General features: G+C 34.0%; 1 protein-coding gene across 1 annotated transcript in view; it reads right to left on the reverse strand.

The window, feature by feature from the left end:
- Positions 1–17,772, reverse strand: part of LOC129225220 (MAP kinase-activating death domain protein-like) — a 101,207-nt gene that overhangs the window by 69,947 nt on the left and 13,488 nt on the right. The window contains 10 exon segments of the mRNA XM_054859792.1: positions 840–1,011; positions 1,922–2,035; positions 6,435–6,575; positions 6,915–6,981; positions 7,068–7,406; positions 10,352–10,432; positions 10,545–10,658; positions 11,707–11,838; positions 14,035–14,193; positions 16,051–16,192. Of these exon segments, the coding sequence (XP_054715767.1) occupies positions 840–1,011; positions 1,922–2,035; positions 6,435–6,575; positions 6,915–6,981; positions 7,068–7,406; positions 10,352–10,432; positions 10,545–10,658; positions 11,707–11,838; positions 14,035–14,193; positions 16,051–16,192 (1,461 nt within the window).

Consider the following 17,772-nt stretch of genomic DNA (forward strand, 5'->3'; position numbering starts at 1 on the left):
CGGGGGTCCAAAGGTTTTATTTGAGTCCAGAAAAGCAATGGTTTTTCCTTTGAAATTAAAAATGTTTTACCCTTTTCTTACAATTGCATTGCAGTTTGAGCCAATTAAATGCATTCACAACATAGAATGAATCTCCCCCTCCCCCCCTCATTGTACTGACAAGAGATGGGGAATGTCTTGGGAGGGTAGATATCGTCCCAAAGTTTCCCAAATTCCAATGAAAATGCCATTGCAATTTGCGAGTCCTGTAAATGAGTTTGACAAAAGTTGTCTTTTGTCAAACTCATGGTTCAAACTTTGAGGTTCGTGAGCCTCAAAAACTTGAGGGTCACGAATCTGGATAAACTTCTGGATTTAGGTCAATTTGTACTAGATATGAGCCCAAATAAAATAGTTTGAGTGCATAAGCTCTAGTTCGGCTTCAAGTAGGGTCTAGATTTGCTTGTTTGGCTCTAGAACTGCAATCCCCTTTTCTTCGAAATTAGAAGCTTTGGCACAATATTTTCTCTCCTAGCATCTTTCGCGTATCTTGTTAGTACAATGTAAGAGTGGGGAAATTTATTCTATGTTGTGAATGTATTCAGTTGGATGATCCGAACTAGGACCTATGCAGTTGAATCACTTGGCTCATGTCTAGTGGAAATCAACTTAAATCTAGAATTTTGTCCAGATCCGTGACCCTCAAGGTCACGTCGTTTGGTACTTAGCTAAAAACATGAAACCTATCTTACCCATAAACACTGAAGATATGTCATACAATAAATCCAGAAAGAAAAGTTGTTTTCCTTAAACTTACTTGAAATAATGCACATTAAGTATATTTTTGAATATGAAATTACCTGGAAAGGGAGGAATGAGAAGATGAAGTCGAAAGCGAACCAGGGATGGAAAAAGCTGAATCACTGCTGTTCACGCCAGTAGTAGGTAATTGCAAAGTGCTAGGAGGCTGATATACAGAATGGTGATCAAAAAGAACCTGGGTGTTCTTTGATTCTTCTGTTCCTGCAGCACCTGTGAAATTTCAACATTGATTAAAGTTAACTTTCCTTCTTGTAAGCAAATCAGCAAGTCCAGGTTAAGGCACAGGCACATGGGACATTTCTACAGGAATTTTGTGATTTATTTAATTTATATGATTTTTTCGAAAGTTTATTCGCTTATGTTTAACTTACAGCAATTACTTACTTTTACATTTATATATTGTTTTGTGACGGGTATTTAATTCATTACAAGTTTAATTTTTTATTTGTTTCTTTATTTTCTTTTCAAAAAAAAAAAAAAAACGTCACCAGTCCACAAACTTTTTTGTGTGTTTTTAATGTGTCTCGAGGTGTTATTAAAGTTTCATGAAAGAAAATATAGGAAAAACCTCACTACTTTGAGTTTTTTCATCAGTTCTTAATGGTACGCAAATAGAAAGTCCTTTTTTTTTGCAAAAAAAAAAAAAAAGACCAAAAATAAAACATAAAATATATAAACAAATAAAAAATAAAATAAAAATAAATAAATAAATAAAAAGCAAAACTCGCTTGGGTCAGCGAAACTTTTCAAAAGGTTTTCCGAACCGCGGGTCAGAAACAGTTGAGAAACGCTGGTAATAAAGTGTTATTCCTTCTCTGAAACAATTTCTTTTAACTTTCGTTACATATTCAATAGCTTTATGATTCCAATAAAATAATTTCTGATAAGGTAAGCAGGATTTTTTAATTAATTTTTTATGCATTTTTGATATCATTTTATTGTTTAGATAAATATTAAATTTATATATTCAGTCCTTCAAAGAACAATCAGCATAAGCAATACCGACTAATGCAGGGGGAAAAAGGGATTTAAAAATGAACCCTTCAAGCGAAGAATATTATAAGCAGACTGCCATACAATCATTTCAGAAAATATTAATTATTGTCAAAATAATTCTTACCAAAGGCTCCTTCACCAGTCATTTCACTATTCACCATATCGGTAACGAAATCACTGAGAGAGGAGTATGATGAACTAGTACTTCCTGCATCTTCACTATCACTGCAACTCTCATCTACAACAAATTTTAGACATGTTCAGAAATTTTGAGCAATGTAATGTTTCCTTAACTAAGTAAAATTCAAGGAAATGAAATATCAAAAGTTAAAGTTCTTCTGACGAGGATAAACAGGATTTTTTAATTAATTTTTTATGGATTTTTAAATTAATTTTTTATTATTGTATTAATAAAACTAATACAATAGTTTTTGGGATCATTTTATTGTTTATACATTGTACAACTTTGATCTTTACAATCCACAATCGTTACACAAGGTAACATTGATTCGGTTGTCTTACATCTAGGACTTGTTTTTGAGCAAGTTGTGGCCTTAGAGTGCAATAAACAGTCTGAGTTTTAGTCAATCACATCAAGGTTTTAAGCTACATAGGAATCAAAGCGACCAATTCACAAAACATAGGACATTTTTGAAAAACAGAACAAAAGAATTGTTTTTTTTTAGGTGAACAACAATCACATATAAATTGCATACAAAAAAAGTTATCTTTTTGTGTTACTGATTGACACAGAATTATTACATACAGTACAAGACCGTTATAACGCAGACCTATATAACGCAGTTCTCTATAAACCGCACTACTTTTCAGAAGTAAACAATAAGTTTTGAAGTTAAAAAACTCCCTCTGTTTTGTCTTGCAAACATAAAAATTGTTAGGCAAATTAAATTTTAAAACAGTTTTTCATCTTCCCATCTTCATTCAAAGTTTAAAAATGAAAATTAGTGTTCACAGTAAACAGAAAATATCAGATGGCTCTTGAAAATGCAGCTGTTATGGAAACCATGAAGCTAGCAGAAGTGCAGGATAATTCACTTTCTTCTGATTGTGAAATATATTTATTTGTGAATGACTAATTGTAATGTTCGTGCTTTAATATTCATTGCAGATAAATCTCATTCTGAAATGCTAATATCTATAGATATATTCTGAATATTAGTTTCAAAATTTGTGAAATGGCCTATATAATGCAAAAACCTGTATAACGCAAAAGCTCTGGTCCCAAGGTGTGCGGTATAACGGTCTTCTACTGTATTACTAGCTAAAAATTTAATCTTATTGCCGTGACAATTAGGTGAATTAAAATTTGTCACAAATAATAACAATACAGTAGAATACCTTTATAACCTATACCTATCCTATGCAATTCTCTATAATCCGCACAACTTTTCAGAAGCAAACAATAGGTTTTAAAATTTAAAAAATCCCTCTGTTTAAAAAATTGTTAGGCAAATTTTGAAACAGATTTTCTTTTTTCCATCTTAATTTAAAGCTTTTAAATGAAAATTAGTATCCACAGTAAACAGAAAATACCAGATGGCTCTTGGAAATGAAACTTATGCAAACCATGAAGCTAGCAGAAGTGCAGGATAATTCACTTTCTTTTGATTGTGAAACATATTTATTTGTGAATGACTAACTTAATACTCATTGCAGATAAAACTCATTTTTAAGTGCTAATATATAGATATACTAAAGGAACCGACAAACGTTGTTCTGTTCAAACTTTGCAAATTGAAAAGTTAAAAAATTTCAATAAACTATCAAGTGTTTGAACCATTTTGTTGAAAAAAATATATAAAAAGAAAATGTTTTAAGCTGCTTGGTGTCAGAATGCGTATATTTATTACAACTTGATTTATCTAATGCCCACTAAGCAGTTGTTTTATTAACTATTTTTTCTCCCGTACTTGATGGCTTATTCCTTCAGCCATACTCAAAGGATAAAAAGTGTCCTCAGATATTAAGTGTAAAAAACTAACTACCCATCTAGAACAAATGGAAAATCCCGCTGCAACATCCCCCATATGAAAAAGAATAAAACAATCGGAATGATATTGTTTAAAAAAGTGATAAAGGTAAAAACAGTTCTCTGATTAAGTGAAAATCATTCCTCCCCCTCCCCTTATGTAAAATAAACATTCTTCAACTAAAATGACTAAAAACTCTTTAAAAACGAAAAACAATTCCTTGCAATTTGAAATATTTTGCCAATTAAACAAAAAGTACAATCAATTACATTAACAGTAGCTTTGAAACGTAAACAAATGATCACGCAACTCAATTGTTTATAGCCAAAGTCGCCAAGCCACCACGTTACTGTAATCCAGTCGATCAGTGAGCGAAGTCAACACCGACCGACTAGCAGTCCAATCTTCAGAACGAAAACTTTTTAAACAGTATATATTGCCTAGTTTGTTCTTTCCACCAAAGATAAAGGTCTTCCACTGCACTGATCTTTTGTGTACAGAACTACCCTGTTGTAATTTAACTGGACGAAAATAAAATTTGTTTTGTCTTTAAATTCCATCGTCTTTTCCTTTAATAATGTACTGATTAGTTAGATAATCCTTAAAGTATTCTTGACATTGGTGCCAAAACTCAGATGGATTTGAGCCGAGAAACAAATGTTGCTAGGTTCGGTACTTTCTGATCATTTGGTTAGGAAAACCTAAAGCACTGATCCGGTTACATGGTTCAACTACGACGACAGAACACACGTTTTGCGTGAACCATCCAGTACTTTACTTTAAAATATATCACGGGACCTAAAATCGTTGCTTTCAAGAAATGAAGGCTTCCCTCTCTCTCTATGTTTTGTTTATTCTCAATTGACATGCATCACAGAAGGAAATTTCATTACAAAAAGAAGAGCTGGCTCTCTAATTGTCCTTTGGCAACAGGTTAAATATTTATTTCAGTTCTCGCTCAACAATAGGTTAAAATAAATATTAATCATTTGGGAGATATAACCATTCGATATTTAAATTAATTAATTAATTAACAAAAACATTTCCGATTCTATCCATCGCGCTTCGAAACCATGCTTGCCACAACTCAATTACACACAAAAAATTTGATGAAAATCGGTCCAGCCATTTAAAAGCCTTATGGTGACAAATGTTCGCACAGAAGATTTTTATATATTAAGATTCTGAATATTAGTTTGAAAATTTGTGAAGTGATCTATATAACAGAAAAACCTGTGTAACGCAAAAGCTCTAGTCCCAAAAGGTGTGTTATAATGGTCTTCTAATGTACTTAGGAAAAGACTTTACTTCAATTTTAAAAATGTTTATGCCAGCCAACGAACCAGTAGAGCTTTCTGTGGTTAGCTCTCTCCCACGGAAAGTGTTTACCATGGAAGTGGTTAAAACCAGATACGGTAAAGAAAACTAATTTTTGAAAACAGCAGGCCTACGTCACTGTTGTTAATGTACCATAGCAATAAGTAACTTAAAAAATACTTATGAGGCAGTGAGAAGCAAAGGGATGTAAGTGGCAAAATCAAACATTTGGAGATAACCTGTACAAATAGTAGGGGAATCTCGCCTCTGTCTTGGGGCAAGAGATTGTAGCCCTGGTAAGTTCTGTTATACAGCATGATTTAGAAAAAAAATTCAATGAAAGCTTACATAAGACGTTATTTCTATATGCGTTTTACTCGAAACTTGAAAATGTCCACTTACATCCCTTTGCTTCTCACTGCCTCATATATAAGAGTATTATACATGACAACTGAAGAATATATGTGTTGACTGAAAGAATAATTGCCATGGAAAAAAATCACATTAATTAAAACCATATACAGCTGAAAATTTTGTATTCTCTTAGTCTTAATGTTACTAATTTTTATTCTATTAATTCTTAATGTTATTAATTTTTGTGTTAAAAATTTAATTGCAATAAGTGTTGTCTGGTTCAATATTTGAAAATTCCACAGAAATTTAGGAGGCATCTTTACTAATAATAAAGCAGAAAGTCTCTCTGTCCGGAGGATGTCTGGATGTCTGTAGGATGTCTGTGACGTGCATAGCGCCTAAACCGTTCTGCCGATTTCCATGAAATTTGGCACAAAGTTAGTGGCACAGCATGGGGATGCGCACCTCGAAGCGATTTTTCGAAAATTCGATGTGGTTCTTTTTTTTATTCCAATTTTAAGAAAAAAACTATCATAAATTACGAAATCATCATAACGTGGAACCGTAACATGGGCACAAGCCAATTGGCGAGATACGAAATTATCATAACGTGGAACTGTAATGTCGGTACAAGCCAATTGGTGAGAAAATTCACCATACATTATTTGTAAATATACAGGCAAACCAAAAGACCTTCAATTTTTCTATTACGGGCGAAGCCGTGCGGGTGCCACTAGTATACAATAAATTAGCCATATGAGTAGAAAATATTGAAAACATTTATAAATTTCAAAACTCAGATTTGTATTACAAAAAAAAACGAAATAGGAAAGAAAACCTATTTTTTGTTCTTGAAAGAATATGCATCATTTGTACACTAGTTTCAAATCTTATGACTTTAAAATAATTTTTATTCACAAAATATTGAAATATTACATGAAACAGATCATATAAAAAGCTATGAAAAATAAATACCTGTCGATGGTTCAGACTGTATAGAAGCAGCCAAAGCATTGGCTAAAGCAGAACCTTCAGACCAAACTTTGAAGTGCAAAGGCTCTAGTTGGTTACTATACCATTTAGGTTTATCACCAACAATAGTTGGATCAAATACCCCTATGAAAAAATTACTTCAAATGATTTTGAAATTTTAAAAAAATTACAACAGCATTTCAACTTTATAATCAGTTAAATACGTCAGACAAAAATATATCTAAAATTAGTTCTCGCATAAAATGTACTACTTTGTAAGAATACTATTAAACTTGTAATTAAACCAAGCAAAATTTTGTAGTAAAAAAAAAGGCAGGTAAAAAATTAAGCTTGTACGCACAAAGTGCAAATAATTTATTTTTTTAAGAACTGAACATGCTTTAAGAGCACTAGAATAAAAATTTTAGAATTGAAAACAATCAATGAATTTGGAATAAATCAAATACCAAAGCTAACAATTACCTGTATGTACTCTCAAAAAGGCAACATTTGTCGGTGACAGAGACCATTCTGCAAAAAATTCTACCGCCTATTAAAAACAAAAATCACCAACAAATTAGAAGCTGCCCAATTTAATTTCAGACAAAAATACCGACAAAGAAACGGGATTCTCACCTGAGTGCGAACAAACTTGCTCAGGAAGTAGGAAAACTTCGGCCTGGAATGCAGGAAACTGTTCACTTGGAAGGCAATCACCGGTCTCGGATACAACCGAAGAGTCCTAGTATGCTCCATAAAGTTTGCTAAAACTCCCGGTGAGTTGAAGAAGCGAACCATGGCTATGCGAGTCGCAACATCCACCGAATCCACGTCATTGCCATAGATCAAGGGATTGAAACCTGTAGTCAATGGGGGCGGTGGAGGCTCTTGCGATACTAATCGGTCTGCTACTCCAGGTTGTATGCGATCGAGGTTTTTGATGGGCTGGGGACTCATACTCATCGAGGCTAAAGCCTGTTGATAAATAAAGGAACGGATGGTTAGCCTATGGTACAGATAATTCTTTTCTGTGCTTCAAATATAAATAATAGCCAGGAAATGATGTTATCATCAGGTGCTGCAGCTAGAAATAAATATAAATCCTTACTAATAATAAAGCAGAAAGTCTCTCTGTCCGGAGGATGTCTAGATGTCTGGATGTCTGTAGGATGTCTGTAGGATATCTGTAGGATGTCTGTGACGCGCATAGCGCCTAAACCGTTCGGCCGATTTTCATGAAATTTGGCACAAAGTTAGTATGTAGCATGGGGGTGTGCACCTCGAAGCGATTTTTCGAAAATTCGATGTGGTTCTTTTTTTATTCCAATTTTAAGAAAAAAACTACCATTAAATTACGAAATCATCATAACGTGGAACCGTAACATGGGCACAAGCCAATTGGCGAGATACGAAATTATCATAGCGTGGAACCGTAACGTCGGTACAAGCCAATTGGCGAGAAAATTCACCATACATTATTTGTAAATATACAAGCGAACCAAAAGACCTTTAATTTTTCTATTACGGGCGAAGCCGTGCGGGTGCCACTAGTAACAAATAAAATGAGGTAAGAATGAGATAATCTTTCCAGTACATAGAAATTTTAATCTTTACCAATAATAAAGCTGAAAGTCTCTCTGTCTGGATCTCTGTGCGCGCATAGCGCCTTAGACCGTTCGGCCGATTTTCATGAAATTTGGCACAAAGTTAGCTTGTAGCATGGGAGTGTGCACCTCGAAGGGTTTTTTCGAAAATTTGATGTCGTTCTTTTTCTATTCCAATTTTAAGAACAAAATTATCATAAGATGGACGAGTAAATTACGAAATTATCATAACGTGGAACCGTAACATGGGCACAAGCCAATTGGTGAGATACAAAATTATCATAACGTGGAACTGTAACATGGGTACAAGCCAATTGGCGAGAAAATTCGCCATACGTTATTTGTAAATATACCGGCAAACCAAAAGACCTTTTAATTTTCCTATTACAGGCAAAGCCGTGGGGGTACCTACTAGTGGTAAATAAATTTTAAAAAAAAATGCAACTGAATGTGTAAGGTCCTCTACAGAATTAATAATATTCAAGGTGAAAAGACTCAGTCCCTTTTACAACATAGATAATAAAAATAATAAGTAAACTGGGTAGCATGATGGTAAGTAGTGCCCTCTTATGCCATTGGTGACTTGTTCACTGTCCAGTTGGTGGATTATAAAGATGAAAACTTTGTCACACACACACACACACAGTGTCGATACCACATGGTTACACAGCAAGATTTTTTGAATGTTTTTTTGGCTCAGAAGCTTAGGCTAAATCAAATTCTTAATGCATTTCTGCTTTGTAAGAGCTCAAGTGTCTCTATCTGGCAGGAAACTGGGGGTCAAAGTTTGCCGACAGTTCAAGGGTTCAGTTTCATTCAAGTGACGTAGACAATCAACACTATAGTGGTGCTACATAAAACAATTGAATGCCAACTTTTGAGATCACAATAGGCTTGCAAATGGCAAGGCACTATATACAGCTTCAATGGAAAAGATGTCTTGTATAACTAGTCTTAGCATTATAAAACTAGCCTTGTGCATTACATAGGACAGTTTTGATATAAAATGAATCAATATAATTATTCTTGTAAATTAGTTTTAATGATTTATGATTGGGCTAAAAGAAACACTAGTCTTTAGCCTAGTTTAATGCTTGGGTTTATCGACAGAAAATGAAGAACAAGCAAATCAGCTGCAAGAGGATCTAGATCATATTATGGAGTGGGCTGATAAATGGGGTATGGCTGTTAATGTTGGGAAATGTCAAGTGCTACACTTAGGTCATGGAAAAAAGCGTACAAGTTATTATTTAACGGGTTCGGTCATTAGTTAGGCAGAAAACGTTATTGATCTGGGTATCTTAATAAATCAGGACTTCAAGTTTAGTCAACAGTTGCAAGTAACAAAGCCAACAGAATGCTCGGGTTTATCAATAGATCTATTTCAAACTAATCTAAGAAGGTTCTTCTGCCTTTATATAAGTTTTAGTAAGACCTCATTCGAAGTATGCTGTTCAGTTTTGGTCTCCTTATCTCAGGAAAGATTTATTTCTGTATTGGAAAGGGTTTAAAGAAGGGTTACTACACTTGTACGGGGACTTTAAATTTTTGCATGGAAAGCAGGACGAGGGGTCATTGGTTTTAAACTATTCAAACCTCAGACTAACCTAGAAATTAGGTAAATTACTACTTTAGTTGGGTTGTGGGCGCTCGGAACTGCTTACCGGAAGAGGCTGTAATGAGCAAGGAAGTGGATAGCTGTAAGAGGGCTATTGATCTTCATTGGAGACTATGAAACCGACTAGGACTAACCTAACTGAGCCCGTACAACCTAAATGAGGTCGTATAGGCGCCCATATGGGGGTGGGGGGCAAGTAGGGGTTCAAGTCCCCCCCCCCTTAGAAATTAAAATTTCCTTGCTTTTAGTATTTTTTCTTTGCAAAAATGTAAAACTTTTCTTCTTCAGCCATTAATGAATAAGTTATTAAAAATGTCAAATTTTAATAATTCTAATCCGTACTGAAATCGGTTCCCATGGAGAAAATATCTGAGTCCCCCCCCCCTTAAAATTTTGTACATGGGCGCCCTTGGTGCCTCACATTTGTATTTGTATTATTATTTGTGCCTTATATAGGACAGTTTTGATATTTTAAAGCCTCAAAAGTTCAATATAATAAACAACAAAATAAAGCAGGCAGTAATTTTTATACTGTATCAATCACAAGAAATATCACAACATCCGATTCCTAAAATCCTCCTAGAACTTCATGATCCTTGAGGTAAAATGATTTTTTCTCCCCCTCTTTATTGTATAAATACTATGTATAACAGATACAGTGATTTAAATAATAGCAAAATATAAAAATCTGTACATACTTGTTTTAAATGAGTTTCCAACATAGTTCCCTCTGGTTCAGGAAGGGGCGGAAGATCTTCGACACCAGGGGGTTTAATAACCTGCCAATAGACACAATACAATTTTTAGCTCAAACAGAAAACATGCAAAAATTACGGTTGAAATAAGGATGGGACAATCAATTGCAGACAACCAAAAAGCTTATCAAATCACCTTATTTGAATCAAGGTCAACAAGCCAAACGTCATCAGGAAGCTTACAATGCCTTTTAAACATTAAGAAACTTGCTGGGATTCCAATAATATATGGTGTTGGAGCAAGAAGTAGCTAAAAATGAAGTTCAATAGATTTTTAAGATCCATTAGAAATGAATAAAACACTACAGTAAAACTTTTAAGCAGGGTAGGGTTTTGGTCTGTCCAAAACTGGTTTAAAACAGTTTTTATCATCCAAAACTGCCCAAAAGTGCCTTTAACTGTCCAAAAGTATACTAAAGCTAAAGGGGCATAATCTAATCAATTTGTATTTACTGCAATATTTGTAACGCATAAATTTAAATAATAATAACATTTCATTAATGAGTATTTGATAAAATTTTTATCTGAAATGTTCATTTAAAAAATGTTTTACTTAAAACACACAATTGCCAATAACCCTATTACATAAAAACTTCTTTTTGTAGCAGTTGGTAGAGTTATGAAAGGAAATTCACACTACAAAGATAACTAATTTCAGTTCCATTTATAACTCAAAGGAATGTTAGTTAAATGTGTAATATTTAAGTGCAAAAATAAGCTTGATGTTTTAAAGAAAATTCTTCTTTAAATTATAGATTAAAGAACAAGAAATTGATGATCAAACACTTATATTTTAATGCAATTTCTTTTTAAATTCATATTTTTAATAAAATACATTCTGTAACTACAAAAAATTGTCCTTTATTCATTTTCGTCAATTATTGCACTATATTTTAACCACTTTCTTTTGCACACATGCATAGATTTTGAAAAATTTAGTTACTGTTATGAAAAAAAAAACATGCACACAAATTGAAATTTCGAATGCAAAATTAAACTCCTACATAATTTGATTCAAATCAGCTGTAAAAATAAGTTACATAAATATTGAAACTTGAAGGTTCACATTGAATAAGTATGCATTATAAAACACAACTTTGACATATTTTGTTCTGTTTTTGATATTTTATCACAAAATACAGCTCTTCTAAAAATGTAGTTTCGGACACTTTCGGGCAGCTTTGGACACAAGGATTTAGGACAGAACAGTAAAAACACCGGCATTTATCACAGGGTCCAAAACCTTGCCCACCCTGTGTTTGAGCTGTACAATGAAAAACAGGTGTGAGAAATCTTACTTGTTCTGCCCCATTCATGCAAGTTGGAAGTAGAGGTATCACAGGAAACATGTATTCAAGAGGATATATCATTGTAACAAAAGCCATCACACTCATGGATAGGGCATTGTAATCTCTTGATTGCAAAATTAGCTGTAAAAGAAATCACAGTGTAAGAAATTATAGTTTGACACAGAAAATGATTGCAAATTTCAGAAGCCTAAGGGGCCATTCATTAATTACGTAAGGTCTCGAGGGGTGTTGGAAAAATCTCTACATACCCTTACTTGGGGGGGGGGGCAAACCTATTCTTATGTAATATATTCCAATTTGATATTTTATATTCGAAATTGCGCAGTCAAGTGGTTTGGCAGAGATAATTTTTCAATTGTGTCTGGACAGGGCCACCGAGAGGAGGTGGGGCAGCAGGGGCAATATCCCAGTGGCCCAGCCCGAGAGGGGGCCTGGGCGCCTTCTCAAAGAGGAAAAAAAATTTTTTTTCAAAGTTTATGCTGCTAATTGAACTTCTTTTCAGTGTTAGAAAAGCAAAAACATGACAAATAGTGTACGCTCCTTTTGTCGTGCCTTTCCTCCTTTTACCCGGGCTGGAACACATTGGGTGACGTCATGCTAGGGGTTCCCAAACTGAAGGTCACAATCCCCAAGCATTTCTTACGAGGTCGTGACATTATCTCTATACATCAAAAAATATATCAGAGCATAGTTTAAAAATTAAAATATATAGGGGGAAAACAGCATCAATTTAGTTTAGTATCAATACTAAACTAAATCTCACCCAGTGGCGAATCCAGAAGGAAGGTTATAGGGTTGCAGCACTCCCCCCCCTCTCTTATACCAGAGCACCTGATCCCACAACGTCCTCAAAGATTATCTTTCATTTTAGTGTAGGGACTTCCATCCCTACAAATTTCCACGACAGTGTCCTGATTTCACCTCTCACTAACATCATCTAAAACTTCGTTTTTGGAACTTCAATTTCGAATAATTTCTGATTCTCTGAACCCCAGCTCCTATTCTGAAAGATGTCTTGTAATTGCGTTTTTAGGACTTAATTTTGGGAATTTTCTGAGAAGAGTCCTGAATCCCTTCCAGTCTCCTACATGAATTACTTCATCAAAAATAGCCAAGAAATGGGTTTTTAGGATTTTAAAATTGAAAAATAATTTCAGAGGAGTGCCTACTGCCTACTATTCTCTTCACATAATTAAAGATCATTTAAAATTTCGTTTTTAGGACCTAAATTTCAAAAAACCTTCCGGGTGAAGGTTCTCCGAACATTTTTCCTTGTCATAAAAGATAATCTTTCTTATGTTTTTGGACTTAAATTTCCTCAACCACCCCCCCCCCCCCCAATCCTCTCACAATCCACATCATAAAAACTCATCTAATAATTTTGTTTTTGTATTTTCAATTCCGAAAAAAAATCCGACAGAGAGGCTCCGAAGCCAAATCTTTTCCTTAATGTTTACAAAAAGGGCTTTGAATTGCGTTTTTAGGTCCTAAAATTCATAAAATTTTCCAGGGAAAGGTTGCCCAAACCTCTTTTGTTACCAAACTTCAACAAAGATGGTCTACAACTGAGCATTTTTAGAATATTTCATTTCCATTTTTGAGAAATTAGTGAGCATCCCCAATCCTTCTCTTTCTCCCACCCCCCTTCCCTCTTGTTAAAAATTGTCTAATATTTCATTTTTAGGTCTTCAACTTCGGGAAATTTTAAAGGCAGAGTCTATGATCTTTAAACATTTATAAAAGTTCCTGAACTGCTCCCCTCCTAACATTACCAGTGTTCGTGTGAACTGCAATTTTAGAACTACAGTAAAATCCCTCTAATGTGGACACTAACGGTACAATTTTTTTTGTCCACCATAGAGAAGTGTCCGCAGGACAGGGGTTTAATAATGTTATTTGCATTGGAACTGGAGAATTAAAAATTGTCCGCATAATAGGGGTGTCTGTTAGGAGGGATTTTACTGCATATAGTTTCGAACATTTTCTGGGGAGGAGGACTTTCGCAAATGTAACTCTAAAACTGTAGGTTCATATGGTCATTTCTCTTACTTACCCTTACATGGGGGGAGGGGGGTCAAAAATTGGCAATTAACAAATGGCCCCTAACTGTACATAAGCGAAACTAGTTGTTGAAAGGACAGTTTTTCTTCTTTTTTTTGGGGGGGGGGGGGAATTTTAAATTGTTCAATGATTGTTGACAACACTAAAACCAAATTGAAATAATTACTTGTCACCAACAAAAATGTAATAACTTTTTTATGATGAAATTTATTAATGAGGGTGTAAAGAAATAGTTTGAATTTATTAAATACTCACCTTGTGTTCTAACATGATGCAAATGAGCACTTTAATGCAAGTATTTACACCGAGTAATTCTAAAGGCAAATGGAGTGGGAAGTCCACTAAGGAGAACCTAGTATGATCAGGGAGAGCAAAGGTAAGAGGAGGTTGGATATCTCGTGGCAGAATTTCCACCTGAAACGAAAACCACAACACGTTGAAATTATCCACAGGAAATAAGTATTGAACAAATTAACTGTTGTCAAATGCTTACTTTTTATTCCGAAGTCAAGTAACATGCAGATATGTACATGGAAAGATTACAACTTTTTCATACATTATTTCATGTTCTCTTTCAATTCAACCTACTTTTAATCAGTTAGCAGTTTATTAAAGTTTTATTTTGCTTCACCCAATGATTCTAACCATACTGTTATTTTTCACCTTTCTCATCCAGTAGTTCTCAACCTTTCATTCATCGCTATCATTTTGACCAATTAAAAATTTTGTAAAAACCAAGTGAGAAGGAATAAAATTAAATTACAGGGTATTGATGTATCTATAGTATGTTTTGAAAAAATTGCTTACTATAATTTGCAATAAAATAAATTTCCAGTAAAATCCCTTTTAATTCAGATTGGCAACACAATATACTATTCTATACAGCAATCTGAAACTCAATCCATACAAGTTGGAATTACTCACCAAACATACATTAAAATTCTTAAAAATACCCTAAGTTACATTTCAAATGAAAAATCCTGAAAACGTAAAAAGCTAGGCAGCAATTTTACTCAAGACTTGGTGATCAAAATATGAGCTTTCTGGTTCCAACAACAGAAAGCATTCAATTAAATTCCTTGATGTGGGTTCAACCCCAGCTCTAGTAAGAGAGGCACAGCTAGGATTTATACATTTTTTTTCTTCTTTTTTGTCATACAGAAAGTGCAGAATACAGTATGCACATACAACAACAACAAAATATTGTATTGCAAATTAAAAGGCACATATACATGTTGCAACCAAACAATGTGCACACATGCAATATGTAATAAAACTAGAATATATTTAACGTTGGATTCAATTCAAAAAGTCTAGAACTGCAATCCACATTGGTAAATATAGTTCCTGATGGAAAGGTCGACCTGATAAAATAACTAATTTGTCTGATTTAATTTATGCATGCATACACGGAGCCACATGACATTTCAAAAACCTTGTGGAAGTGTTTGAGATTCACTGGTTTAATCCAAATCTATTTAATATCAAAACAGATCTTAACAATAAATTATAATAAAAACAAAAAGCTAAAGGTAAATTTATAACTCATAATGCAATGACTTCAATTCAACTTAAAACATTTATGCAATTTAGTCATTTTTTACAAAACCACCAATGAAATTCATTGACACCTTTCACTAATATATGAGTACAATTGAGAAAAACAGGGTTTTCTAAAACTGTATTTACAGCTTACTTAGCTAAGAATTAGATGACTGCTCTTCTGAACGAGTCATGAGCATTAAAAAAGCAAAGTAAATAATATCAGGGAGCCCCAATGGGAGGTCACTGTCACCTCCCAAAAGTTTCCTTATTCTGTAAACTATGTCTGACAATTTAAAAGTTATCACATTTCAGCAAAATTTAAAGTCCTATTTGGAAAAATTATCATCATAAGGCAAAATTTGGAGTTTCATTTGGCAAAATGATCATTATTCGGCAAAATTTGGTGTTCCCTTCCGCAAAATTTGGCGATACATTTAGAAAATTTATCATAATACGGCAAAATTTGGGGTTTTATTCAGCAAAATTTTGAGTTCTATTCCGCAAAATAATAATCATTCGGCAAAATTTGGAGTTCCACTCGGCAAAATTTGGCGATACGTTCAGAAAATTTATCATAATTTGGCATATGTGGAGTTTTATTCAGCAAAATGTTGAGTCTATTTGGCAAAATTTGGATTTTCATCGACAAATTGAGAATTTCCGCCCTTTACTAAAAATGTAAGTTTGGGATGCCCCTGAATGACATAATACGAATTAAGTTCTTACCTCCACCCTTGTTTTCCCAGGAACGGGAACTGGAGCACTGAGTAACCTCAGCATCCACATTTCTATCTCACGGATTCCGTGAAGTAATGACGGTGGGGTATTCTCACTAAGCTTTCCAGTAAGGTAAGACCAAACACTTTCCCTAGATCCAAAGAAACAGAGCAGGTTAGAAATGTAGCAAGTAGAAAATAGTAACAAGTGGTTTTATACCAATTAAAAGAATGAATTCATACTGTAAAATAGATAAATTAGACATACATTTTCACCAGCACTTGGCTTTTTTTCTGGAATAATTATTATTTCAAATAGTTTTACAGTTAGCGACATTTGACATTTTGCAACTGTGTAGCAAACATACCGTATTTTCCTGCGTATTATCCGCGGGCGGCCTATAATACGCAGTTCCTAAAATCGGCCTGAAGAAAAAAAAAAGGTTCGTATAATCCGGGGATAATACGATGTAAAAAAAATATAGTTCGAATTTAACATACCATTTGAGCAACTAAACAAAAAACGTAAAAAGGCAATTACTTTGAAGGCATAATCAATATTAATCTGAAATATAATCTATACATAAGGATTTCTTTTTGAAATCAAGATTATAGTACGCTAATTGCTTGAAAAACAGAGTCAAGACAAAGGAGCAAACGGTCTTATCTTGTGCAAATGGCTTCCTAATTCACTGTAATGTTGATTATTTTATAGGGCCTGAATTGCGCAAGAGGAACATTCAAGCAACCTAAAACAACCAACATACAGGGAGGCAGCGAGAAGGAACATGCAAGCAATGTAAAATAACAACATTCAGTCGGCGTACGGTCTCTATCCGATCTCTATCGGTGAATCGGAGCGTTGGTGTTAAGAAGAAAAAAAATCAGATAATCCACAGCAGCGAATAAACCGCACCTCATAAACTTTGCATTTTTAAACAGATAATCCGCGGATTATACGCAGGAAAATACGGCAGGCAGCTGGTGCTCCAATAAAGTGGGGTGTCAAAAGAAGTGTGGGGTCAGGGGGAGGGTCCCTGAAAATGTTTTTTTTTTTTTTTTTGCAAAATTGGGCTATATTACAGATTCTTTGACCTCCAAATAAGGTGAAATATGATCCCAAAAATCGAGATGGACGGCCATCATAGACTTTCCCGTTCCGATTCAAAGTTACATTTTCATAAAATACGATAAGAAAAGTCCTTTTATTTGTAACTTTTAGTTTTACTTTTATGAAATATATCAATCCACCATATAAAAAATAATTTTTTAACTGATCATTAATTTTAACTCTGAAAAGGAAGGGCCTTACTTTTGGAAGTGAAGGGGCAATTGACCCCCTTGCCTGCCTGCATGAGCCCCCTATGGAGGCAAACCTGTCTTATTATTTGTTGTTGTCAATATGTTTTTTTTTTTTTTTGATCTTGTTGGTGTTGCACTGATATTTTCTTTCTTTTAAGAAAACAACTTTTATTGATTTTTAATAACTAGATTATTCATTTAGCAAAGTACTTCACATTTTAAAATAGCTTTTCAAGCTTTATTTTGTCGGAAAATTATTTCACGTTTTTCAGAGAACTTTTCCAGTCAAGTTAATGGTTTGTTTTGCTTTAAGTTCTATCAAAAAGATAAAATCATTTACAACATCATAAAGCAAGTTCATTCTAAGTAGCTTTCATCAAACATGGTAGCAAAGACAAAGGTTGCAATGCAGTTGTAGAATAACACTAAT

This window comes from Uloborus diversus, chromosome 6 (genome assembly GCF_026930045.1).
Source record: "Uloborus diversus isolate 005 chromosome 6, Udiv.v.3.1, whole genome shotgun sequence".
In the NCBI taxonomy this organism is placed as follows: Eukaryota; Metazoa; Arthropoda; class Arachnida; order Araneae; family Uloboridae; genus Uloborus; species Uloborus diversus.